At 46.9% G+C, this 27,962-nt stretch overlaps 1 protein-coding gene across 1 annotated transcript; it reads right to left on the bottom strand.

The window, feature by feature from the left end:
- Positions 1–481: 481 nt before the first annotated feature.
- PARP2 (poly(ADP-ribose) polymerase 2) lies at positions 482–25,417 on the bottom strand. The gene is made up of 19 exons (XM_078606587.1): positions 24,743–25,417; positions 20,909–21,044; positions 19,988–20,124; positions 19,529–19,729; positions 18,475–18,840; positions 17,342–17,409; positions 16,692–16,742; positions 15,783–15,879; positions 14,752–14,824; positions 13,141–13,243; positions 11,946–12,105; positions 10,785–10,923; positions 9,545–9,608; positions 8,196–8,327; positions 7,052–7,179; positions 5,807–5,906; positions 5,050–5,148; positions 3,863–3,987; positions 482–3,147 (listed from the first exon to the last, which is right to left on the bottom strand). The coding sequence occupies exons 1-19, from the start codon at positions 24,765–24,767 to the stop codon at positions 2,982–2,984; spliced, it is 2,370 nt and encodes a 789-aa protein (XP_078462713.1). The 5' UTR covers positions 24,768–25,417; the 3' UTR covers positions 482–2,981.
- Positions 25,418–27,962: the final 2,545 nt, after the last annotated feature.

Here is a 27,962-nt window from a genome sequence, read left to right as displayed (position 1 = left end):
GGCCGAAACGTCGTGGGAATTATTTTATTATGTTTTATTTTTATTATTTTATTACTTTCCTTCTACGTGACTTTACCGAAAGAACCAAGAAGATGAGCACCTTTACATTTTATATGTATCGAATTGTATACAGGAAAATCAATGACAAGTTCGAGAAGTTGCGTGCAAGTGTTACAATGAAATCTAATAATAGCGAATGCAATTACAAATTAGAGAGAGAGAAAAAAAAACAAAGTTAGATTCTTGAATCAAAGACCCAGATTTGTGACAATTCAATGTCAGATGCCATGTAGGAGCATTCTGGATGTTCCGGATAAACCTCCAAATACTGAGTAATAATCCTCAAACGGTGCGATGTAGGTAAGTCAGAATCTACTGGTTATATTGTTTCCCACTGGTACCTCGTTGTACCACAGTTGGATGCGTTCGTAATCATGGGGGTGTACTCACTTCAAAAAACAAGGCGTGAGAAGGTCGAAAGTGTTGTCTCGTAGCAGATTTATTGAAGGCAATAACTAAACGACAACCTGCGTAAGACCGCATCCTGCGAGAAACGCATAAACCTACCAAACACATCGATTACAAAGCACATTGTCGTCACGGGATAAGAGGAAGTACGTTTCTTTTCAGTTTTCAAATACGTTTCAAACAATCGCATGCCAAGGCCCCAGTGAAAGAGTCGCAAAACAAACGCAAACGAGCGCTCTCGCAACGTGCGGGAACTTAAATTTCGATTTAAAGCTTTCGTGACTGCAGGGATTCATCTTCTTGGTTCTTTCGGTAAAGTTACGTAAAAGGGAAATAATAAAAGAATAAAAATAAAACATACTTTTTTTTTACAATATTTGTATTTTATTATGTTTTTTATGTTTTTAATTTTTTTTCCCGTTCTACGTGACTTTACTGAAAGAACCAAGAAGGTGCAGGAACTTGCTTAGGAGCAGTTTAACAACAAATTAAATTGTGAACTTTGGTGGTGGATGAGGTGCTGGGGGAAAAAAAATGCCTCCGTTATCAGTTGCTAAGCACAAACCCAAAGGTGTGTAATGAAATGTGGTCAGCAACAGAGAGCACCTGACAGTACACGCACAGGCCTTTCCTGCACGATGAGGGCCTACTCACGCTGTGCCGGGGCTGTGGGGGTTATTTGACCATACTTCACCACGCTGGTCAGTGATGGCGCATAGAATGGGAGCATAGAGTACCAGTACAACATTAGATTTCTGCCCTCTGCTGCACCGAGCTCGTTCATCCAAGCGTTATCCAGGCTTAAATCTGCGAAGCTTCCGAAATCTGACGAGGTTGGACGCAATGCGGGTGATTTAGTCAGAGGCAACAAAACGACCGACAAGCGTGGCAGATAAAATTACCGTAATACGTTCCTTCAATTGACAAAAAAGGCTATGCATCAGGAATTTGTGAAAATCAATTGCGGGAGGGAATTCCCAAGTCGGAAAAGAAATGCGACAGAAGAGCCGGAGACAACACGGCAGAGGTCGCAAACGGGTTTTGATTCCTTACCCGTACCCGGCCGCACCAGGGTCGCAAATGGGTACCCGTACCCGCACCCGGCCGGGTACGGGTACCCGTTCCCTACCTGTACCCTACCCGAAATGAGTGACAAACGGTGACTCACCAGTGACTCACGGCCTAACCGTACCCGTACTCGGCCGCACCAGGGTCGCAAACGGGTACCCGTACCCGTACCTGGCCGGGTACGGGTAGCCAGGTATCGGGTAGGGTACGGGTATCGGGTACCCGGTTGCGACCTCTGCAACACGGGCGAGTGTGATGAGACAAGCGTGCCGATGAGGGTAAACAGCCGCTCCGCTAGAATGGGACCTTGGCATTGGCGGAGGTAGCAAGGCATCGGATTCAGTTTAAACACAAGGGTCAACGAGAGGTAACAAAAACACACAAACGTAACCGAGAAGGCTCAAAAAATTAACTGCAAATCCCTACATTTTGGATTAAACATTGCAACATCATCCTCAAATGTGAAAGACTTGGCTGGATCCTACTGAAAAAGTCTCGAGACTCGGCAAGGCTTTTCTCGCCAAACAAGCGTGAAATTAAAACAACATTCTTTATGCGATCGCTGGCTCACTTGTAATGCCGCCACCTCTGTTACTCACTCGAGCGTAGGGGTTGCCACCTCTGAGGTACAAAATCTGGAAATATAAATCTGCTCACAATACCATCAGCGGGTAGAACTTACACATAATAGCATCGACGATACACAACAACAAAAACAGGATTTTTTTTCTTCCTGGAAATATTTACAGATTTCCCAGGACAGCGACCTTCCTCAAAGAGAGGATGTTTGGGAAACAATCAAGATAGGTGGCAATGCGAGCTTGAGTGCTTACTGGCTGCACCTTCCCATCCCACCCAGCTCAAATAATCGAATCGTTAATACATTTGGTATCCGTGCCTTTATTGCACAGGGCTATCAAGAAGGCGTGATGACTCGCAGAAAATGGATTATAATAATCTGTTCATTTACATGGCGTTGCTTCAATGCCTCGAACTTCAAGAGCCTCTCAAAAATTCAAAGGCACCCCCAGTGGCAGATGTCCCAGTGCAGCAGGTGACTTGGCACCAGCCTGCAAATGAGCAGGAGGCTGCCAGTAGGGGGTGATGACTGCTACGTGTGATCCCAATTAGATAATTTGCGAGTACATTTTTTTTATTTGGAAAATTTGGACCGTGACGCTGGCAACACAACGGCCTTCTCGTTTCGAGCGACGTCACGGGACCTTTGGAACGTCCAATGTGAGGCAGACGGCACGTTGTATTGCATTATTAACCAGGGCAGCCTGCCCGGTTCGAACCGTGAACCGCTACAAGCGATTGGCCAACACGCTACGGCTCGGCCACATCACTGCGCCTACTCGACAAAATCTCCCACAATCCTCGGCGCTCTCCTGCTGCACGCACCGCCGGGGGTCGACGCAGTCTTGCCGCTTGGCCCCTCGTCGTCACCACATGGGTTTGTAGTCGAAGCTAACCTTGAGGAGGTAGCGCATGCGCACCTGCTCGGGCCGGTACACCACGTACTCGTTGTAGTTGAGGGTGAAGCCGCTGGGGTTGGTGACATTGGTCTCTGTGGAGGGTCCCATCGGCACCGTCACGTCGCCGCCATCTCTGCACGCACCCACGCACCCACGGCAAGCGGCGCTCAAATCAGCTTTCTTGTTTTAACTTTTTCTGTAAGTAGTTGCTGACAATCGTGTCCCGATTGTGCTCTCTGCCGAGCGACAGCACAATTGCAATGTACCCCAGGCTGTGTGTCTTGGCCTCCCCAACATGGCTTCACATCATTTGCAAGAATAAAAATATATCAGACTTTATGGTTTGTTGCCACGGTGCTGCAACGAGATTGCTGCAGTGACGTTTTAGGAAAATCCGTAACCACACAATGGCAATTTCACGAGCAGGCGATAGTGATGCCACTGTGATGTCAATCCTATACATTTTAATGCAACAGCAACGCAGTGACATCACGAGTGCTATGACGGAGTGCCTCACCGTATTTATCACGTTTTTTTTTGTTTTTCAATAACTACACGAACAGCTCAAGATCCACAAAATAATAACTTTCTCTCTTAAAATGTCTTTCTCAAAGAAGCTCGGATTACTTAAAGACTGGCTTGCCTGGATTTGTGCGATTTCACCAGGTGGAAAAGCCAAAAATAAGCACATTTTAACAATTCTACGTTTCAGCACAAACACCCAAACATCAAACGTCTAAACCGAGACAACCCATCAAGTATTCCCACCGGCGGCAGGAGAAACATTTTCGATCCGGCCTTTCACGGCTGCCTAGTTCTCTGGTCACTCGGGAAGGTGGCACTCTTACATCTTGACGCTGTTGCTGGGGTCCGGAGCGACTTTCCCCAGCCCCTTGGTGGAGTGCTTCCCCTTGGGGAGCTTGTCTGCCTGATCGTTAGCCGCCAACAGCTCGGCACACTTGCCGAGGGCAACCTGACGGAACATCATCATCATTATCATCATCATCCTCACTTCATTTACACAGCAGTTACCACCTTGATGTGGGCAGCCTAGCCAAGGGGGAGCCCCACCCCCCACCCAATGGCAGCTGTCGTTATGCAGCACAAATTGAATGCAGCAACCGGCCTGCAAGAGAGGATTATGCTGCCAGGAGGGGGCGATGTTGCTAAGTGGATTCATACCCAAGCACGCAATTTGAAAGTCACTCATCAAATTTTGCTCAACTTCGGAACGTGACGCAGGCACACGCGACAAAGGAGATCGTAACGCAGCGCACTAACCACTACTTCTGTATGCACACACGTAAAAACAAGGATCTTGGACTGAAACACACTGAGACATTAAGTAGAAGGTGCCAGGAGTAGTGGTACGGGTGCCTGTAATCTAGCACACTGCAGGCAATGGTTAGTGCATCACATAGATTTGCAACCTTTGAGTGTATTCCTCCGAGTGTGTGTGCTGGGTTTTGTCCAGCTATTCCAGTTTCCTCCCACATGCCGAGCACTCATGAATGGAACTGCTCCAACATTCCAATTCAGGAAATTCTTACACGGGTCTTGAAACTCGGTGAGGCTTTTCTGGCCAAACCTACACCGACATAGCATAACGAATATTGTCAAATAACCTGCACGACCCGCAAGGCGTGGGGAGGGACCTCATCCAGCAGTGGATTGAGCAAGGCCCGTACATGGTCAAGCGAGATATTCATAATATAGGTTTTTGGGTCAGATCGCGTTATTTATAAATGTGTCATAACCCTCCACCACCCGACACGGCCAAACAGTAAAACATGTGTCACGTTTTTCAAAGGACAAAATAATTCACTTCTTTAGCCCACCGGTGTGTTGAAGAGAGAATCAACAGCATTTTAAAATTTGAGTACGACGTTTCGCTGATAATTACAATCAGCTTCATCGGGCAAGAATGGTGAAGCTATCCTGTTGCTTCCGGTCTTAAATCGAGCAGCAGTAGGGTGACGTCATCATTTAATTCAATCTGGTGCAGTGAGATATGGTTGCCCGTTGCGACGCTCACCTCAGAGAGCAGCACCAGGCCCACGTTCTTCTTCTGCGTTGTGTAGCAGTAGTTGGCGCTTTTTGAGCACATGTCTGCAAAGTATATGCCCTTCCCAAACTGGGAAAGTCCGACACACACACGACAAATGGAACCACACACACATGACATTGGAGGTGCGGGAGAAGGATAACAAACTAGCGACAAAGGTTGTTGAATATAGTCGGGTGTCGTCCTTCCCCCGCACCTCCGATTAGCACGGTTGGCTACGTTTGGTGGGAAAGAATTTCAACATACACGTGGAACTTGTAAAGAGCTGTACAACTTCGTGACTTCAAGGGCTGCAAATCTGTCGGTGTCATATATAACTTGGAATCTCCAACTACTTTAACATTTAAAACGAATAAAAAAGGGTCTCATTGAGCAAATTAATATTTCAATCAAGGGTTCGATTCAGTAACGGAGAGCTCAGTTGGAATGGAAACAGGAAGACACCAAGTGCCCGTGAGGACCAGAGTCATGCACTCCTGTTGTCAACACACTGGTGACTTTGATGAATGTGGCCGCTTTTCTCTAGCAGCAAAGGTTTATACTAAAGTGCTGTTTATATTTAACTTCTGTACGAGAGTTATTGTGCACCCGCATTACAGACAGATGGGCAAGGCTAGTGCATGAACACTTTAACCTCCATTGGAAAGTGTCAAACAGAGCATTTCCAACTTTTAAGTGTCACCGACGATAGACAGGGTGGGACAAAAAGGAAGGCAGAGCCACTCACCATGTAGCCAGTGACAGGAGCTTCTGGCGGAGCGATTTTAAGGCCCTGGCTCAGGATGCCGGCCCAGTTGGAGAGACGCGACCCATGCCACAGCAGCATGCTGCGTAAAAAAAAAAAATCCGAGCGATAATGTGAATGTGGAAGCAACGTGTGGTGAAGATGATAATCTGAATAATAATGAACCAGAGCTGGGCTTCCATCAGACACGTCATCCTGGGAAGCTGCATGGAATGTACCATTACCAACTTGTAGAGAAAAGTCAGATAAAGCCACTGGGCGATCGACATTCGAATTACGATTCATCATTTTAAGCCACCTGACCTTGAGTAAATAAACATTGCATTTGAGGAATAGATTGCTCTTCCAAAACAGAAACGTGGCCACGACACCAAGGAGTCAGGGCACAGCTGGACGTGACAGCAGTAGGAACCACCACAGTATAAATGCGTTTCGCACCTCCAGGGCCTAGAGTGGGCTCAAAACCACACCGAGGCCACTGAGTCGGGCAGATCACCCGGATTACCCAACCGCTTTTCGGAAACAGAAGCCTTGTGCGAATGTTGAGCGTTTGCCCCTGTAAATCCAGCCCTTTAACCCCAAAAGAGCAGGAATGCTGCAATTCTCACCACCAACCCCAATCCCTGCCACGATTCCATGAAGTGGATTAATTTGGGGTCATGATTTAATTCAAGAAACCATTAACTTTAGGGTCTTATTTTGTGAAACCTCAATTGTTATGTCTCAATTATTCCATTGGCCTAAAGCAGGGCTGGAAAACCCAAGACCCATGGGGATGAAAATGACGTGCGTTGAAACAACTTGCAAATCATATTTATCTCCACTAGCAAGCAACTTAGCCGCACTAATCGGGTACTAGAGGGGAATATCAGAATCTTTATTTAGACTAGAGGAATCCGAATATCGTTAACCTGGCGGCACTGCACAGCATATTTCTTAGTTTAGCACGCCAGGTCACTGCTGAGACTGAAGTCATTGACGTGTGTGGTAATGTGTGGCCTGCCTCGAAGGTGTTTAAAAGTCCTATTGGCCCTTGGTGGGAAAATGATGCCCACTCCTGGCATGAAGAGCACATTAGCATACAATTTGCATAACCCGTAAAAAAACCACACAATTCTGGAGGTGCCCGATTCGACGAGTGCACCGCGTGAGAATTCATGTCAATCGACTTGAATTGTTCGCCGAGAAACCAAACAACCCGCGAGCGCTTGGGGCGTGCGAACTGACCGGTTCCCGTAGTCGGCGAGGAATTTCTCCGCCTCTCCCTCCTTCTCCACCACGAAGGCGTCGAGGATGCTGAGCGAGTACTCGTTGTGAGTGCTGGCGTGAGTCGACGTCATGTACCGCTCTATCATCTGCGGTGGTGTGGGGTTGGGGGATGGGGGGTGGGGGGTGTTTGGGGGAGACGAGGGGGGGCGATCGTACATCGGGTGAGCAGAGGCTGCCGTGCGACGGACAGCGACCATCACGTGGTAAAACCACGCACTTATTTTTTCTTAACGGTCAATATCACGTCTCTAATCCACGTTCTCCTCCATAGAACCACTGGCGGAGCCAGTGGGGGGTTGGGTAGGCACGTGCCCCCCCCCCAATGATCCGATCCAAATCGCTCATTTCGATCGGATCATTGGGGTTTATTAGTAATAAATCGGCATTTTGCGACCCCCACTGCCACTGTGTAGCATATTATTATGTGCCAGGGACTCTGAGGTGATAGAACAATAGTCTGAGTCCATAATTGGCATTAAGTAATGGCAATGCAGTTATAAGGGACTCAGAATTGTGTGCAGTTGCGTAAACAGCACACGACTTCCATGAAGGCCTTCATCGAGCACGATGCCGATCACACACGGTTCGAATTCGACCCTCGATCGATGACTGCGCCATCGCCGCACACGCGTCGAATAAAAAGCAAGGGACAAGTCCTTACTTACTAACAACTCCTATCATTTTTCATTGCTGGCGGGGTTGCCCCCCCTACCTCAAAATCCTGGCTCCGCCATTGCTTAGAACAACAAGTATTTACTTACCCACGAAAGTCATACCGAGTCCGATGACTCATGGGAGGAAACAATTACGTTGTTTGTTTTTAGCTAAGGGATGAAACTGGAGAACCCAGGGATAATCCATGCAGAACCGGGGGGGGGGAGAACATACAAACTCCACACAGAAAGGTGCCCAGGTCAAGAATCGAACCCAGGCCCTTCTTGTCGAGAGCCACAATTGTTGCCACCGAGCGCCACTCTGACGCCCTCTTATTTCTCTCAACGGTAATTCCAAGCACGCAGAGTTGTCTGTTAATAACTATAATAATAGCTGTTGCACGTCTCAAATATCTGCCCGGCTGCCCTCTCTCTCTCTCGAGCCTCACCTTAAAGTCGGCGTGGTCTCTCTCCAGAGGAGTCATCTTGCAATGCAGCTCCTGGTAGCACTGGTCCAGCCTGTGCTCCGTCTGCTCCGCGGACCTGATGAACTTGATCGCGATTTCGATGTCGCTCAGCACCTGCGGTCGTCGACGCGGGCAGGGAGCTCTTAAGTCCGCTTGCCGAACCGAATAAATAAACCCTCTCCACCTCATCATCGGGGAGACTACTCTGACGAGGCAGGATGCGTGTTGCCTACACGTGTACAGTGCGGATTAAATAGTTGTCATCATCGTCATCGGGGTCGTCTCAACACTCAGTGGGATTCTGTGCAGGCAAGGGGAAAAAACGGGCCCTAGATACAAAGACAGCATCACAGAGAGGAGACACGCACAAACAGAAAGATCTATATATAGAAAAAAACAGAAGGAGCGATGTGGAAAATGATAGGGAGACAGAGAGATACAGAGATATGAACCTTATCGCAGTACCCCGGCTCTCGCATAATGTCCGTGATGCAGTAATTTTCTGTTGATGGTCGGCGATGCGGCAATCGACTCATCTCGACGAGCTGTGCACGATGCACTATTCAAAGTAGAATTTTTTGATAACGGATTTTTTTTTATGCCGATGTTTTGCGTTTCGACATCGCGTCGTAGCACTGATTTCGGATTGATTGGTACCCCAGTCGTGGAGTTAAGTACACCCCTGGAAAAAAAATAGTGTCCCAGAAATAAAATATTTAATTGCCTCGGCCATTTTGTATTATTTGGTACCCTGGGGTACCGCCATAAGGATCATATGCAGAGACATGGAGACAAAGACAGAAAACTGCACAGCAGACAGGAGCAGATTGGCATATTCAGAGACACGGAGAGAAACATATATTTGAAATACAGAGAAAGGAAAACAAAAAAAACACACTCAGGTAAAAACAAGAGATGGACAGAAACACCGGGAGACATGGAGAGGGACAGAGAAAGAGACAGACACAGGCAAAGAGAGACAGAAACACACAAATGCACAACAATTTTGTGGCCTCAAAACGCGTGTTGAGAAAACGCAGCCGCCCTGATTAATACTGCGGGTGTATTGACCATAAAAACACGGCACGCCGCCCCGCTTCACAGTTGGGGTTAGAAGTCCCATGACGTAATTTGCAAGAGTAGTCCACCGTGTGTTGGCAATAATGGTCCAAATTGACCCAATAAAAAAAAAACTACCCGCAAATCACGCAATTGGAATATGCAAATAAAGCATCATCCGCTTCTGCAAAAACTTTGCAGGACCATCGTGAAATAAAGAGTCATGAGACACCTGGTTAAACAAGCATAATAATACGCATGCCGCCACTCACCTCCAGAAGCTGAATTTTCTCCTTCAGTTCCTTCTCAGTGCGAATGAGTGGAGGGGTTTTCATGCTGCAGAGTGAGAGAGGTGAAGGGTCGGGTGAAACACAGACTCGAGATTTCATAACCACATCCACTCTCACAGCCACTCACTCAAGCGCACACACACACACTCGTTACACAAAGGCAAGACTCCCCGTGAAGCCTTTACGGACTGTTGGGGTGAGCGATTTTACTGGACACTCATCAAGGCCGGCATGGCACACGAGACGTGAGCGATGTCAGCGCCACACAAAATTAGCCGCCTTTGTCTTCCCACTACTGATGTTCACACACAGCACGAAGTTAAACTGCGAAAGGCCTTTGCAGCGAGCGGTGGATGTGAGGAGCAGTAAGGAGCAGTGGGTCTGAGGAGCAGGTGAGGAATGGTGAGCGTGAGGAGTGGTAGGGAGCAGTGGAAGGAGCGGAGAGTGCGAGGAGTGATGAGAAGCGGTGGGTGTGAGGAGTGATTGGGGGGAGACGTGGGAGTGTGGAGCGGTGATTGTGAGCGGGCAATGAGCGCGAGTGGTGAGCACGAGGAGCGGTTGATTGCAAGGAGCGGTGGGTGCATCGATTGCGAGGGGGCAGTGAGCGTGAGGAGCAGTGAGTGAGGAGCGGCGATGAGTGGATTAGTACGAGGAGCATTGATTGCGAGGGGGCAGTGAGCGTGAGGAGTGGTGAGTGCGAGGAGCAGGTTTGGTTGCAAGGGGCGGGTGGGTCTGATGACATTGGTCAACACACTTTTTTCTGGCATAAGGTATTCCAACGGTTTTAAGGTAATTTTGGGGTGCTGATTCCAAATCTGGCATCAGTTTTTGTCTATCACATCAGAAATCAAATATTGCATTTTCAATAAGAACTGCAGAAGAAAAATATTAAATAATTGTGGATATCTACATAAAATGATATTATAAACACACTATCCTAAAAATACAGCACCATATTTTAACACTAAAGCAGTCACTGACTCGCACCAACTTGCAATCATAAGTTACAGAGTTAATTTCGGGTAAAATCAATGAAAATGGGGTATGCCGATAGCATAAAAATGAGATGTGATAGAGCAAATCTGAGATCAGATTTGGAATCAACACCCTGAAATTAGTCTAAAGCAGCTGCAAAAGTCCAGGCCAGAAAAAAAAGCTTTTTTTGTTGTTGACCAGTGTAATCGGTGAGTGGGTGAGGAGCGACCAGTTGAGAGGGGAGCACCCGAAGTCGTGTGGGATGCGCGTGTAGAACTCGCTGCAGGCGTCCACCATCTCGCGGCCGAACACGTTCCTCTTGAGGCAGCTCTCGACCTTCTTGAGCGACTCGTAGCCGGCCTTGATCTGCGCCTTCGTCACCTTGCCTGCAAGCAACAAGCGCACGCGTCCCTCCTCCGCCAAGCTCTGTCTGCGGAACACACTGCTGCTGCTACCGCCTGTGTGTTGTTGGGGTTTGCTTTAACCATACTTCACCACCCAAGTCAGTGCATGGAGAGAAGGTGCGGGATAACAGAAGTGAAGTACAACAACGGGATGCTGCTCACCATCGCAAACTGCATCACATCTGCACAATCGTAATTATAGCGAGACTTGGCGACACGCCGTTTTCCGGAACTCCCACAGTCAATCGAGGCTGATATCACGTCATGTAACTGACCAGGACGATGTCAACACACAATTGCCTTCTCAATTCTCTTCGCTCGGCCGCTCGGCCACTCAGCTAATGCTCGATGACGCTCGTGCATGCTGTGAAGAGAGCGGCTGAAAGTCAGGTCTCGGCTAAGTCCAGTAACATTCTGAAACTCAATTAGGGTATATATAGCCATCGGTGACTGGGTTACATCCTTCAAAGTTTTTCTATTTTGACAAAACACTGCTAAAACGAGTGTAATAGCCCAGATTTAAACAGACTCTCAACGGTACTTGCTCAGAGGCTCCAGCACGATGTATATCCGAGGAAAACATCTCAACAAATATCACCTTCAATTGATTGAAATTTGCATTAGTGTCGAGATTTACATAAGTCAAACCAGGCCCAGTGGTGCCGTTAGCGGAGCGCTCGACTTTCACAAGGCAGCGTCAGTCCAAGTTCCAGTGAACCCTCCATCCCTCCTTGGAAGATAAAATGAGTACCACCGGTGAAAAGGTCTGGCTCCCGACCAGGAGAATATGGATATTCTTCTCCTGGCCCTGTGAAGAGATAGATGGCCGCTATTTTACATCCACTTGAGCTTGGCACGTGATTTCGGCTTAAAATTTATTTCGATAACAAACGTTCGCCGACGTTTGCGAAAGTTATCTGCCCGGGGCAGAGACATCTCGTCCGCCGCTGTCCTCCCCGTCCGCCCCGTCCGCCCCGCGTGGCACCCGCGTGGCACCCGCGTACCGAGCGGGGCCTTCTTGGCGTCAAACTTCATCTCCAAGATGGTCTCCTCCATCGCGCGCACATTGCAGATCAGCTCCAGCAGGTTCTGCACGCGGAGGTCCAGGAGCGACTGCTTCTGCAGTGGCGGCGGCTTCTGGGCCCCGTCCGTCTCGCTCGTCTGCTGCTCGACAGGGAGAGAACGGAAAAGCCCAGCGCTCAAGTCTTATGATTTATTTCGTCTTGTTCACAAATTTAAGCGGTCATCCTCGTACGTAAAGGAACTTTGCTTGGTTGACATGCACGTCACTGGAGCGATTCTCATCGCACAGACAGGCGAGCGAAGGCTCAATTCGACATGAAAGTAGTGTTACGAGTCTCGTAGTATAAAAACACGCGACTTGATTGAAAACGAATTTCTTTAGAACGGTTTAGTTTGTTGTCCTTCGCCCGCACCTCCGATTCGCGCGGTTGGCTACGTACGGTGCGAAAGTAGTTCAACATACATCCTTACTAATGGCAGTAATGTATATTTTCTTCTGGCGAAGGTCTGATATTAATGCTAGTTGTAATTATGAGCAAAACCTCGTACTACCTAAATGTAAAGTGTCGTGAGATCGCTCTCCAGCAACACTGGCGTTGCTGCTGAAGCAGTAAGAATACATTAGCACGTTTGTACATCACGTGACAACTCTAATCATCACGTGACAACTCTATTCATTGGCTATCGGGTGGAGGAGAATGCACAACACCACATTTTACTCACACGGGCGATCTGACCCAAACATCAAATACGAATCACAATATTTGACACCACCGTAAGCGGGATGCTGCCGTGCTGTGATGTTTCCCGCACGGTACTTGTGGCAGCCATAATACGTTTCTGAAATCCCCCCCCACCTGTTTACACCCAGCAGTAGAAATGGATACAGCAGTCAATCGGCAACCATACTGGACGTTTGTGAAAAATAGCTTTACAGCTCATTGGATTACTGCAGGATAAATATTCTGATTCTGAGGTTTTGTGTGCGGTGCGGTAAAGTGTGGGTACTCCCCCACCCCTCTTCCAAGATGTCTGCCCAGTGCGGAAGATTAGGCCAAATACTCCTTAGAGAGGTTCTCCTCCTCCAGAGCGCCCTCTAATGGAAGCCGTTCAGCCGGCAGTGGCACGAGCAAGCGCCTTTATCATCACAAGCATTTTACCATTGTGGAATCTTACCATGGCGTCGGTACTGTAGTCAATGGGTACAATGTCGTATTTTCCGGGCACCTTCTGGAATGAACTTCTTTGGCTCCACTCGTTTTTTGTCTTTTGGAAAAATCTGCGTGCAAACAAGAGGTTCGTATTTAACGTTCATCTGTTATTATGTACACATTTTATATTTCACAGCAGATTAAGTGTCCTGTCCCATTATACAACTCTTGAGATTTCTGGCAATAAAAGCATCGAGAAAGCAGAAATACAAACTGGCCTCAGTGGCTTAGGGGTCAAAGTACTGAGCTGGCACAAAGGTGAGATCCAGGGTTCAAATCTGGATTTCAGCTACCTGCTGCAAATAAACTGGGTCCTCACATGTAGCGAGTTTGTGTCAGCTTGGACACCAATTACTGCAGGAAAAAAAATCTGTTTGTGGTACGTTATCAAACGTACAGCTCCGTGGGAAATACAGATTATTTGTCTCAAGACAAGACACCAACCAACAGCAACATTGGACCAGTACTCAGATTGTAAATGTTGTGGATTTGCTCTCCAACACACCGGTGTGCTGTACTAGCAACGAATTGGCATATTTTGTTTACGTGACAAACCTTACTAAATGGCTGTGTCAGGGGGTGGCGGGTTTAATGCCAAATTTATAATAGGTTTTTCCCCTTTTATCTGGCAACAAAACAGGTGTTAAGTTGTTACAACACCAAATTGAAACCTTTTACAAGGAATCAAGTCTGCATTAACCACAATACTTATTGTCAAAATGCAAAAAAAAACATACTTTGATAATAGATGCATTGTCTTTGAAACTGATTGGTCCACACCAGAGACAGCTTTATTTTGAGCCTCGTCTCAAACGGTGTTAGACCAGAGGACGCCAAAAGGCGTACAGCACAAAGACAATGCACTGTCAGAGTAATGAGAGCTCGGGGTGAGGAGGTCCCATGATGACACATTTATACTTACGCAATCTAACCCAAAAACCTTTATTGTGAATAATATTGGTTGCGAAAGCCTACGTGTTAAACATAACCGTGGTGTTTGGTCCTCTGCGCATATCCTGTGCCTATCCGTACATTAAACGAAGACATACAACCAAACACAAGCAGTTTTCATCATGTAGATACAACTACAATGTTGACTTAAAGAGTGTGTAAATGCCTCTGAAAAATCGCGATGCGCACTCCAGGAACGAAAAAGCCGTTTATTTATTTTTAAAGTGAGGTGCGATTGGAATTACTTTACAGATGGAGATATGGGTCAGTCATATGCGGAGAAGAGGAAGGCGGTATTAGAAACCTCGTTTTGGCCACAGGGTCCTGAACGTGCACCGGCAACGCAACTCTTAACGCGACTCCAACGCCAGGCGAGGGCAGCGTGTGTGTGCGCATGAGCGCGAGGGATTAGCGAGCGTGTTGAGTGAGTCAAGTAAATTTTACGTTTGCTTACACACGTGGTGGCGCCTTTACGGCACAAATCTGCACACTCAAAAGCACCGTCGTCACATTAATACTCAAACGTAAAAAATAGTAAACTCTACCGAATGGGAAAAAATCCATATAGTATTTATAGATGTTTAAAATATCAAAGAAAGTTGTGGCGTGCGTGCTCCCCACGTACTTATCCTCAAACAGTTCCTGGGCGCCCAACAGGTTACTGCAGTTCTTCAAGGAATTCATTCCGACCCTTCCGACTGCAAGGCACGCGCGCACGCAAACACCAAGGGTGAAGGCGACAGAGCAGGCATCGCACTCGCAGCCTCGCCGAGTCGTAAGTCAAAGCCCCGTTTAGCCGATGTCCCGTTGAAGTTGGTGACGATGAGATCAGCAAGGCCATCTGCCATCATCATCATCATTCACCCGTAATCAGTGCTCGATCTCACGGATCGTACGCAACGAGCTCGTGTTTTCAGGGCAGAGTTGACCGAGGCGCGACCGATGAAAAACAAGCGGTAGCGATTTCATTTTTTCGATGTGCACGGCTTGAGAATGGAACCCAAGCAGATGAGAATTGTTACACGACAAAGTGACCACCACTTAACTGCGCTGCCTGCAGTTTGAAAGTCAACATCGTGATGGGCCTCGCAATGCAGGCGGGTGTGTGCGGATGAATTTGCAACGTAAGGTGCGATGCACTCCGATGAACTAAATCATCATTTACAGCCCTTTGTCAGTCCACTGCTGAATGAAGGCCTCCCACTGGCATACGATACACAGGGATTGTGTAACCATACTTCACAATGCTGGTCAGTGCTGGTTTGAGCAGGGGCCCACGACCTGTTCAGATATCACTCGCCACTGATGTTCACCACGGTCGGGAATGAAACTCAGGTGCCTAGGTTTCAAGCGCACCACCACTCAAAGAAGACAAATATGCCCGTATAGCCTGAACCAGACTGTAGGGGCAAGTGCTGTTAGCGAGCACCTATGAAGGCAGGCACGGCACACGAGGGGGTGGGTGGCCCGCACCATACCCGGCTGCCTCTGTCTCCCCAGTGACGATGTTTACACATCGCACCAGGTACTCATTTTGAGGCTGAGTCAACCTAGCCGCTACCACTACCACTCCCACCATAACAGCGACTGCACAAAGACGAAAGCGAGGCGTGACGCAGAACGTCGAGCAGGACAGCGGTAAGAGCAGCTGCTCACCTCTCCCCCAGCGCATCCACACACTGAAGCTCTTCATGTCATTGTCCTTCAGCAGCTGAATCAGGTAGAACTTGTTGTTGTTGAGTCCGACATTTGTCTGCATGCAAATGAATTTATTTATTATTACGTGCCATGCTACGTGCAAGGCGCGTCACGCGCACTCGCGGCAAGTGGTCGTACAGGTTGGCTGTTAGGCATGCGACGCGTCATCAATTAGTTTGGTTAAAAAAAACATTATTATACTAATGATGCATGCACCTAAACAAGAAAATAATAGCCGAGTATCTACGATGAATGCGAGTTAAGTGCAAACGTTACCTCTAGTCTAATGGAACCAAAGAGGCAGACGATATAGTACATACGAGACAGAAGAAATTACACCACAATACAACCGTCACCCCAATTCGTGAAAATGTATCGAATTGGGGGTGGGTGCAGGGGAGGTGAATTATGACATGTGAAATAATGTGCATAGAAATGATTTATTAGAAGATTTGTTATAGGACTAAAGCTTTCTCATGTTTAATATATGAACCAATGGCCCGTTAAGCTTAATATTTCACAGCAAGGCAAACCAGCAATAGATTCAACTTAACCGAGTCATATGAGCAATGTATGGCCTCTCATACCAATGCCATGAGCAATAACCAATCATTACCAATGTGATAAAAGGAAATTACAGGGCATAGTGATCTATGCACAGGAAGGTCTTGCTTGGATTTAATTTCCTTTTTTGTTCATGTAGAAGTGAACTTCAAAGTCCAGAGCAAGCCCACTAATAGAAGGGAGCAAGGCACATACATTGTTCTGGGATAGTATATCATAACCCTACTTGTTGTACTGCCTCACCCACCTGCCAGTTGACTAGATTGTTGGGTGAAAGCAGGAGCTAATGAGCGAGGGCCTCACCTGGTTCAGCATGACGTCGTAAACGTTGTTCCCCTCACTGTACACGTGCGCCTGAGACAGATTAAACATCGCCGTCACAAAACGCGGTACCGTTTTGATTTATTGTCCACTTTAATACAGATATAATAAAATGGATGGACTTCATCAACCTGAGAATGCCTCAGCGAGAGGTTTCTTTTCAGCAGGGCCCCGCATTGGCATATATGGACAATTTCCATGGATGAGCGTTTGGCATGCAAAACGAATCCAGAGTGCTCGCACGAAACTCACGATGCACACAAGGGGGGTGATAACTAAAGCTCTGCTCAGAGAGGTTCAAGGGTCCGCAACTCTACTGCCATCACTAATAATCCCGGAGGGGTTCCAGGAACCGACTTGCTGTGCCGCCATCTGCCAGCCACATCACGACTCACACATTTTGGGAGTCGAAACATAAATGCAATCTGTGTGACCCACCAACTCTGCCTCAAACAAAACTCTGATCATATTTTTACATTCTTTTTTTTTGTCTCAAGTTACCTAGGACTTGAGCACACGTGGGATGCTGAGCGAGGCCGAGTTTTTTTTTTGTTTGACCTCAGCGTGTGAAATATTCGACGAGAGGCACTGGCTGTAAGCGGATGTCGGTGAAATGGAGGTGTTTGTCTCACCTTGCCCAGCTTTGCCTTGCACTCCGGGTCCACGGGAGCCCTCCCGTTCATCACGATCGTCTTCACCACTGCTGGCAGCAACGGCCATCAGCATCGTCATTACCGACATTGTTACATTATCAACAATGCTTCAAAATTAACAAAATTGTTTATCGTAATTGACTGTAATGTATTATAAATTAATGAACACATTAACCTCCAGGTATTACTTCCTGCCACTTCATGCTCATCTGTGTGTGTGAATCAAAGGACATTTTTTACTACAGGTGTTGTAACATTGGCAATTGTCTAATGATGCTGCGTGTAATTACCAGAGAAACGATGTACCTGATTGTTAAACCACCGATCAACATACCGGTCTGTTGAAGCAATAAAAAGCTGGCACCTTTGTTCACATGACAACTTTATTTATTTGGCTGTGTTGAGCGAAACAGGCTCTATGACACAACACTGACATCGCACTCACGCGATCTGACCCAAAAAAAATTATGAATCATAACATTGGTCGTTAATCCGACGTATTAAATCAGCAATTCTGGTCAATCCAGGTGATTTCTGTAGTAATCGCTATCCTGCTATGGGTGATCTCCATGCTACACTATCCATTCAACTGAATTGGATTCTCATGGGATTAGTTTGCCATCTAGTGGCGATCCTTGGAATCCTTGCAATCGCCACTATGATCCCAATTATTTGAAAATGTATTAATGGAATTTTATTGGACGATCCTACGACTTTAAACAATTGCTGTTCACAGCAGGAACCGCTATTTCCATGAAGGGGATTCTTTGCCAGCTTAAAAATCATACATAAAAACCTCATCCATTTGAATGGCAATTCCTTGATGTCCATTCAAAATAATGGTATTTTAGTGGCAATTTCCAAGCATCACCGCGATATTGCACACTTTGCCAAGATATCATAGGAAATACTGGCAGTTACAATCGTCCCACTGGGAAACATATTCGATTCCAACTATTGATTTGGAATAAATCGCCTAGCAGCAATGCTGTACACCTGTACAGTGTACCTTTGTTTTTGTTCTAGTTGTCTCATGCGTTCAAAAATTACATTTTGGAAAAAGAGGAAGGATCTGACACTGGCATTTTTACAATGAACTAACGACCATTCACCTTCACTGGAAACAGTAGTGTCGCTTTGCCCCTCGCTCGTTTCCGGGGCAGCTTTGGGTTCCGATTTCACGGATTTCCTGCCCGAGCGCGGCTTCCTGCTGGGTGGAGCGTCTGACTCCTCGTCACCGTTGCCCAGACCTATGGACTCCAGCGGTGGCTGTGACGGCTGGCGGCCGCGCTTGACGCCGCTCCGCGTAGTGCGAGCGCCGCCAACCGGAGCTCCTCCGCCCTCCGTCGAGCTGGGCAGCTCCAGCTGCTTCTCCTCCTCCTTTGGCTTTGCCTCCTGCGGCTTTGCCTCCTGCTTGACCTCGATGCCCTCGGCTCCCTGGCTCCCGCCCGGATTGGCATCTGTATCTGTTTTACCGACTGCGTCGCGCACGCGGAGAAATATTAAGCGGAGAGATGGCCTCTGGTTAAAAGGGGAGGGGTGGCATCTATTTACTTAAGTCGGTCTGTGTCGAGCGGTGTGGTTTGCGAGGAGAGCGACTATGGCGCGGCACTTTGAGACAGACCAAGCAAGAGGTCTGCAATTTGCAGCCCCGCGATGCGGTATTCATCAGCCCGTGAGAATCAGGGATGAGTGAAAACACGCCGAACGTATCGGCGAGCTGTTTGCTGTGAACAGGAGGCAATTGTGACATCACGTTCGACCTGTGGGGAGCTAGGATATTTCCAATACGGACTGTGCACATAACAGGCTGCACACCCCTTAGATAAGAGGTGGGCCATAAAGAACAGTCAGGGAGGGTCGAGTAACTGTGGGTGAATGGCAAAGTCTGGTAAATACCCCAAAGTGTTAACGAGAACCACTGGAAATTGTCAAATTTGATCAATTACTCTGAATTTCATTGAAGCCTCATTGCAACATGCCACCTTACAAGCCGATGATGAGTTAAATTTGTGCTAGAGGCACAACTGCCACCGGGGGAACCCCTAAATAAATGCTCGTGAAAAAATACCACACAAGTGCAAGGACAGCCTGGATGAGATTGGAACAAAACTAGAACCAACAAATCCAGTGCATAAAGGCTCCGGTCCACGTTTTGCAACGAACCTGGCTGCCGCCGAACTACACGAACGGTGCCCGTGGCCACGTTTGTCTGCGTCAGGGCGTTCAGGTCCACCCGGTACGCGTGTCCACCGGTGCTCAAGTCCAGCGTCGCGCTCTTGGCACGGTGGGCGCCCTCCAGCTCCACGCAGCTGTGCGCATCGTACACGACCCACGTTGGGCCGTCTGCCTCCCACTCCCACACGTCTGCGGAGCGAAAGGGAGAGAAGGTGATGGCAGCGGGAAACCTTGGTGGCAACGGGAGGACGATGGGCTTCGAAGAGGCACGACGATGATAAACTGCGAAGCTCAAACGCGGTAAGCGTTGGCCGCAAATGCACGCGATAGGAATGTGTGTTCAAAAGCCAATACCACAAGTGTCGCGGTGCTTTTAAGATTAAGTTTTTTTTTGTTTAACCAGGTGAGAACTTAAGATGGTAGGAATTTGTAGAATCAAGTACTTACAGAAATCTCCATCCTCCAACGCAAGCCGGATCCGCCTCTTGAATGCAGACTGGCTGTTCTGCTGTACCATGTTGTCGAAAATAACTTTGAAGGCAATGCCAGAGGCCAGCTTTATAGAGACAGTTTTCTTGCTCGTCCTATTGTGACAACAGTGGCAACACAACGCACCATGTGCTTATCAATCATTCATTTTCAATGGGTTATTTTCGTCTCATGAAGTTAAATACATTGTGACAGCATCACAAAGTGTCTGACAATGCATGAACTGTGCGCAACATCGATTCAAACCGCCCTGCATTGCACATGTTGTTTGGCCCACTACTGAGCGTGTAATTCATATAAAGGCATAGACATATTAACCAGCTGACGTCTGGTCAAATAATTGTAATTATGCTGTAATTTCAATCACAATGTAATTGTAACAGTGATTTAATGTCAAATTCTGCTGTTGAAATTGTAATCATAATTGAACTCAGGACTGTTCAGCGGGGTTTCCATGTACAATAAAAAAATACGATATTAATCACCGCTCATTCTACTCTGCGAACCCCAATCTGGAAACTCCTTTCCCCCAGCCATCCATGCTGTCGACTTCCTGCCTATATTAGAGCTAAACAAAGGACCTTCCTTGTTTCCTCTAAGACTGACTGCCCGTCTCAATAAAATAACTATGCCCACTATTTTCTGTCTGGCATTGAGAGATGCAATCACATTTAAGGATCCAAATTATATCGTAACTGTATTGCTACAAGTTTTTATCTGGAGAAATAAACTCATATAATTGAGAATGGTGGCTACCACACAGCTTTGATTGCAATATTGCAATGCATGGCGTCAGCAGCCAGTGCAATGAGGAATCATTCTCCCCACCCTGCCTCATAAATTGGGACTCGCCACCACGACCGCTGCTGTACCACAAACCTGAAGGCGTTGCAGATGATCTCATTTTGCTCGTCCGAGTAGGGAGTCCAGTTCTTCCCATCGTCCTCCCAGTACCAGCGGCCAACCCAGTTCAATGCATTTCCAGCCGGGGCTTTCTTTGAACCCTTACTTGGGGCTGTGTCAAAACGAGACGTGAGAAACGAACAAAAGCTCCTCCAGGCCGGGTTACCTCATGGTCAGCATCCCCACATCTGGCGTATGCCTTGTCCATTCAAATCCTAACTTCAAAGCAGAGGTCGCAAACGGGTTTTGATTCCTTACCCGCACCCGTACCCGGCCGCACCAGGGTCGCAAATGGGTACCCGTACCTGGCCGGGTACGGGTACCCGTTCCATACCCGTACCCTACCCGAAATGAGTGACAAACGGTTACTCACCAGTGACTCACGGCCTACCCATACCCGTACCCGGCCGCACCTGGGTCGCAAACGGATACCCGTACCTGGCCGGGTACGGGTAGCCGGGTATCGGGTAGGGTACGGGTATTGGGTACCCGGTTGCGACCTCTGCTTCAAAGCAAGTGATGAGGGAAATAATGGACAAGTTGTGTAGATAATATAATTGGGGTGCAAGTGGTTGCGTAGTGGTTCGCGTATTACACCCTGGATCTGGAAACCTGAGTTAAATTCCTGATGAGATGTTTAATATTATTTTTGTATCCGAGTTCCCTCGAAGTAAAGCACACGTGATATATTGGCCTGGTTCTCCACTTCACTAACCCTGCATTGACCAGCGTGGTGCGGTATGGTCAAGCATCCATGGCCGACATGACATTCGAGATCTTATCGACAAAGGCCTGCAAATGTTAAACCCTAACATTTTCTATTTAGTCCTGTAAATCCACTGCTGGAGGCCTCCCCATGCCGTGTCAAATATGGAAGTTGGTCCAGTGTAGTTCCTTAAAAACACAAAGCACATCCTCAGGAACTCCAGATGGCTTACTCTTTGGTTCTTTCGGTAAATTCACGTAGGTATAAAATAAAATAAATCACGATGTTTCAGGCGCAACACAAGCGTCTGTTATCAGGTGGGTATTTGCATTTGGCCAAAAAGTGTTTCTCTTCGTGTGGAAGACAACCAGTTTAAATGAAAACACAATACTAAAGCACTCACGTTCACAAACGGGTTTACTATACCACCCGCTATACAGCCACCTGGTAAGCCCAGCAGGTGTGAAGGCTACACAAACCTCTACGTGACCCACCGACCCTTTCATCTAAAACGGTGGCCTGCAGGCGTTCGCCGCAATACAAACGTAAACCTGGTGACAGCGGTGTCTGTCGTGTGGCACAATGAGCCACTCTGCTGCTAACACGTATAGCTGTCAACCCATACGGTTTAGCACGCATTCTTGAACAGGGAAATTGCGTTTTCAGGTCCATACGGCAAAAAATCAGTTTCAATACGGGGAAATTATTTTCTCTATTTGTATCTCTTTTGTGATAGGACTTTGTAGGATGAACGTTGAGATGTATAAGGGCACGGTGGTGACCAATAATGCCTGAATTAGTCTGTAATAAGGTAGGGCACTGATAAGGGGTTGACAGGTATGGACACGCGTCCCTGACAGGTCATCACCACCCTTACCTGCTTTCTCAGGAAAACGAATTTCTTTGGAAATGCTTTGTGTTTATAGTGTGTCCGTAACTCCGATTAGCACGGTTGGCAACGTACGGTGCGAAAGAAGTTCAACATACAACCATGCACGACCTCTCTGATATCTACCTGCACGAGTGCGCATCAAAAGAATAGCCGCCACTCCGTTATACGGTAACTCAAAACGTACGCAATTTCGCGATAACGTAACTTATAGGCAAGGTAACGGACTTCACTTAAAATTCGCATTTTAAGGAATTAAGAATCTCAAATGTGATTATTTATATTCTTTTGGGGGGGGGGGGGGGTGTGGGTGGGGGGAATCACACCGATTCGTGTGGTTTCAACGGCACGCTGTTGGCACAGTACAGGGTGGTCCAGATCAGATCAATTTTTATGGTGGAATCCGATGAGCTATAAAGCTCTTTTTCTACAGACGTCCAGTAAAGATGTCTTGTGACCGCTCCCCCACCCCCAAAATCCTCTTTGCATATGCATTTGTTTTAGATAAACCTTACATAAAAAAAATTATGTTAAGTTTTAGAGCATTGAAAACAAACTTATTGAATAGGTAGACATAACGAATTACCTTGGGCTCATAATAGATTCTAAACTGTTCCAAGATCATATTGATCATACTGGGAAAAAAGTAAAATTTAAAACTGAATTTATTTATAGGCATAAACATTGTTTGCCAGCTAAACTTCGTCTTGAGTTGGTGAGGGCTACTATACTGCCTTTATTTGATTACTGTGACATTGTTAATCAGTCTGCATCAAATTCATTGCTAAATAAGCTCAACCCAATCAATATATCATTCGGCTCTAAGATTTGCTCTGGATGTCGCCTTATAAAACTCATCATTGTGACTTGTATAGAGAGGCTGGCCTAACATCCATCCATGATCGCAGAATTATTCACCAGGCTGTTTATTAAAAATGTCCTTAGTTCGAATTCGGCAGAATATTTGTTGGATCTGTTGACATCACGGGATGCACGGGATGTCAGACCGAACCTGAGGAGCTCATCATTGTTTTTGTTGAATGTTCCCAGGTACAAAACAAGGTTTTGGTAAATGGGCATTCTCAGTGGCCGCCCCTAATCTCTGCAATAATATCAGCACATAACTTAATTTAGTCACCACCTTCGCTCAATCATCTTAAATCACTTCTTTCAAGTGCATTCCTACCAATCTGCCACTGCTGAAGCAAGTAGATGATATACGAAGTTGTTTTTATTATGTATATGGCTCCTGTTCTGTTGTGATGTGTGCAATGTCATGGTGATTGTTGATTACTCGTGTTAGTTTGAATTTGTCGTTTGCACAGGAAGACTATTTTACCAAAGGCGTTTCTGTTCCTCGTTTTGCAATATATTTTCGATTCTTATTCCTCATTCTAGATGCACTATTGTGCAATGTTTCTCTAATCTTAATGTTCATTTTAGTTACATATTTAATTTATAATTAAGTAATGTATTGTACCTTTTCTAAATTGGTAGACTTTTTTCATTGCTGTATTTATTGTATTCATCATTTTTATGCGACCTGTTGCAAACGTTGTTTTGAATTTTAGTTTTTCAGTTTTGTTGATGAAACCTGATTCAAAGCTTCTTAGCTCACAGGGCAATGATTTATTTTATTTATATATTTTTTACCTACGTGACTTTACCGACAAAAACCTAAGAGTATAATTGTAAATAAACTGTTCAAAAGTATCAAATGGTAGAGGGGGTGGGGGTGACACAAGACATGTGGACCACACTGTATTGGTTTCCCGCGCTTTCCAAGGAAGGCCGACTCGTTTTGGCTCGGCCCGTGGCGTCGATCACTCGTGGTACTGCAACCGGAGAGGATCTCTCCCTCGTGCAACGTTCTTGCTCGTGGTCTACCCCGACGCACGAATGGCACATTAATAATAATTTTTAAAAAACCTCCAGTGGTGTGCTTGACTGTAGTCGTCCAGAACCGACGGTCAGGGCCCGATCCACAAATCCTCCTGACGACGTTTTTATTAATCCCGCTCGACCACCCCAATGTGAAATGGTAGTCGTCATTGCTCCGCATCCACCATACGAGTGAGACTTAAGTCATTCTCAGGAAGTCGCTCCACCACCACCATCATCACCATCAACCTCGCACGGCAAACAAACCACAAATTACTCAATCGGGGTTACGTCTCGCCAAGCAGAACACGCGCGGCACAGGACTTGGACTTACCACGAACACCGCGCACGGGCGGCATGATTTCACCAGAACCAACGACACCGCACGTGTAAAACAACAGCAGCAGCAACAGCAGCAAGCAAAGGCGACGATGTTTGCTATTCCGACTGCCAAAACGGTGCCCCCCTCCGCCTCGCAAGCGAGCGGTGTAAATCGCCCCCTTGGGATTGCGTACAATTACTATTGTACTTTGTATTATGTCGACGACGCGAGGTGTAACTAGCGCAGTTCGCGATTATGCTGAACAATAGCGTCAGCTGCTCGCTTGCTGCAGCTACTGCTGTTGTTATTGCTGCTATTGTTGTTGCTGCTGCTATTGTTGTTGGTGCTGCTATTGTTGTTGCTACTGCTGTTGTTGTTGCTACTGCTGTTGCTGCTACTGTTGTTGCTACTGCTGTTGTTGCTACTGCTGTTGTTGTTGCTGTTGTTGTTGTTGCAGCTGCTGCTGCTACTGCTGTTGTTGCTGCTGCTGCTACTGTTGCTGCTACTGCTGTTGCTGCTGCTGTTGTTGTTGCTGTTGTTGTTGTTGCTGTTGTTGTTGCTGCTGCTGCTGCTACTGCTGTTGTTGCTACTGCTGTTGTTGCTACTGCTGTTGCTGCTACTGCTGTTGCTGCTGCTGCCCGCAACCCCCCCACGTGGCTTCGCGCCAATCGCCAACTTCCGGGTGCGCGCCTGACGTCACCCCCTTGGCCCGACGATTCTTGGGTTTCAGGGGTGGTATCTCTGTTAACCAAGTCCCAGTACCTGACACCCTAACAATAATTAAGACTTGCTCCAACATGGATTGAATTCGGATGTACCTGCGCTGGTTAGGCATTGCACCACCAACACTTATTTTACCTGGAATGGTACCTTCTACAAACAGAATGAGGGTACCCCTATGGGCTCCCCCTTGTCACCAGTTATAGCCAACATGTTCATGGAAAAGTTTGAATCAGACGCCATCCAGACGTCCACCCTGCGTCCTTCCCTGTAGAAGAGGTATGTTGATGACACTTTCGTCATTTGGCCACATGGCCTCCCAGCATTGAACCATTTCCTGGACCACATCAATTCCAGACACCCATCCATCAGATTCACCATGGAAGTGGAGAAAGATGGCAAACTACCATTCTTAGATGTTCTGTTTGAGAGGAGACCTGATGGATCCTTGGGACATTCTGTCTACAGGAAAGCCACCCACACAGATTCCTACTTGAAACCTGATTCCCACCACCACCCGTCTCAAAATAATAATCTCATCAAAACACTATACCACAGAGCTCATGGCATTTCTGACCAACAACACCTGGCCAGTGAATTAAAACATGTACATCGGGCCCTTAAGATGAATGGATACTCTGACCGCACTATCCGCCAAGCTATTGCTCCCACCATAAAGAAACAACCACTTGAAACTCCGATCAAAACTATCACGTTGCCATACATAGCAGGCGTGACGAAAAAGATCTCCAAAATTCTAAACAAACATAAGATCCAAGTCCGATTCAGTACAGTACATAAAATCCGTGATCTAATCCCATCTGTAAAATGTCATTCCTGACTTGCAATACCCTGAGTTGCATCTGTGGTGATTGTTACATTGGGGAAACGAAACGTCATGTCTCTGATCGTGTCCGCGAGCACAAGTCAGATATGAAACACGGCAAAATTGAGTCTTCCGCCATTGCCGATCATTGCTACAACGCTGTGGGCTCTCATGATATTGTCTTTTCCGAGACCAAGGTACTCTGCAAACCTTCTGGCTACCATCAAAGGTTTGTATACGAAGCCATCCAGATATACAAACACAGACATAACTTCGACCGTGATGATGGGTACAAACTGAGTAATCATTGGAAAGATGTCATTAATCATGTAAAAAAGATTTAACTACACATATTTGGACCATCTTATTTGACAGGTACTATTCTACCTTACCGAGTTTTGACATCCCCAGCGTTTAACAGTACTCCCCCTTTTTTGTTTTTTGTATTTGGATTGTCAGCCAACACCGGTTACAACCCCAAGTGCACCTATTGTTCTCTTTTAGCCCCCCCCCCAACACGTTCCATTCATTGGCTACCACATTCAGATAAGCCCCTCCCCCCGTAACTTGCATTTAAGAGCTTGTATCTTGGAATTTTGCCTCACTTGATACAGTAATTTTAGCTGTGACGGTCCCACCTGATGACGGAGACTTGTGTTTACTCCGAAACGTTGTGATTTATTATTTAATTTCTATTATAATTTTTTACCTACGTGACTTTACCGAAAAAAACTAAGATTATTTCAGGGGTTTTGTCATTTCCATTTGAATTATAAAACACATTCCTGCGGAGGGAACTGGTAGGAACGTTGGGTTGCTCGGTCAATGGCCAGGGTCAATGGTGGCGTGGTGTATTCCGCAAATATGCCCGACTGCGAGGGCGGGTACAAGCCAGCGTGAGTAGGTTAAACGTTGAGTTTTATAAGGACACCACGGGGTGACCTCAACGTTCATCCTACAAAAGTGCCATCACAAGGAAGAAACAAATAGACCATTTGTTTCGCCCCTATTTAAACGGCTGTGCGCCATATGGACCCGAAAACTCCATTTCCCTGTGACAAGAATACGGGGTAAACCATGTGGATTGACAGCTATGATTAGATGTTTTTTGTTAAGGTTACAGCGGTTTTTTTTTTGGGGGGGGTGGGGGTCGAATGATTGTCGAGTTTTGTTTCTTCTCGTTGTGTACCACCAACTAGCGCAGTGATGCCAAAGAACTTGTTTCACGTGAACGACGGGTGCTGTGAAACCACGACTAGCTGGATGAATATTGGCCACGGTGAACTGGACTTCCATGGTGAACTTGGACTTCCACGGTGAACTGACTTCCATGGTGAACTGGACTTCCATGGTGAACTTGGACTTTCACGGTGAACTGGACTTCCATGGTGAATTGGACTTCCATGGTGAACTGAACTGTTTTGGTGAACTGGACTTCCATGGTGAACTGAACTGCTTTGGTGAACTGGACTTCCATGGTGAACTGGACTTCCATGGTGAACTCGGACTTCCACGGTGAACTGGACTTCCATGGTGAACTTGGACTTTCACGGTGAACTGGACTTCCATGGTGAATTGAACTTCCATGGTGAACTGAACTGTTTTGGTGAACTGGACTTCCATGGTGAACTGAACTGCTTTGGTGAACTGGACTTCCATGGTGAACTTGGGACTTCCACGGTGAAC

The sequence above is a fragment of the Lampetra planeri genome, chromosome 26 (genome assembly GCF_965212315.1).
Source record: "Lampetra planeri chromosome 26, kcLamPlan1.2.h2, whole genome shotgun sequence".
Lineage (NCBI taxonomy): Eukaryota > Metazoa > Chordata > Hyperoartia > Petromyzontiformes > Petromyzontidae > Lampetra > Lampetra planeri.
The sequence above is the reverse complement of the archived record's forward strand: the minus strand, read 5'-3'. Positions and strand labels throughout refer to the sequence as shown.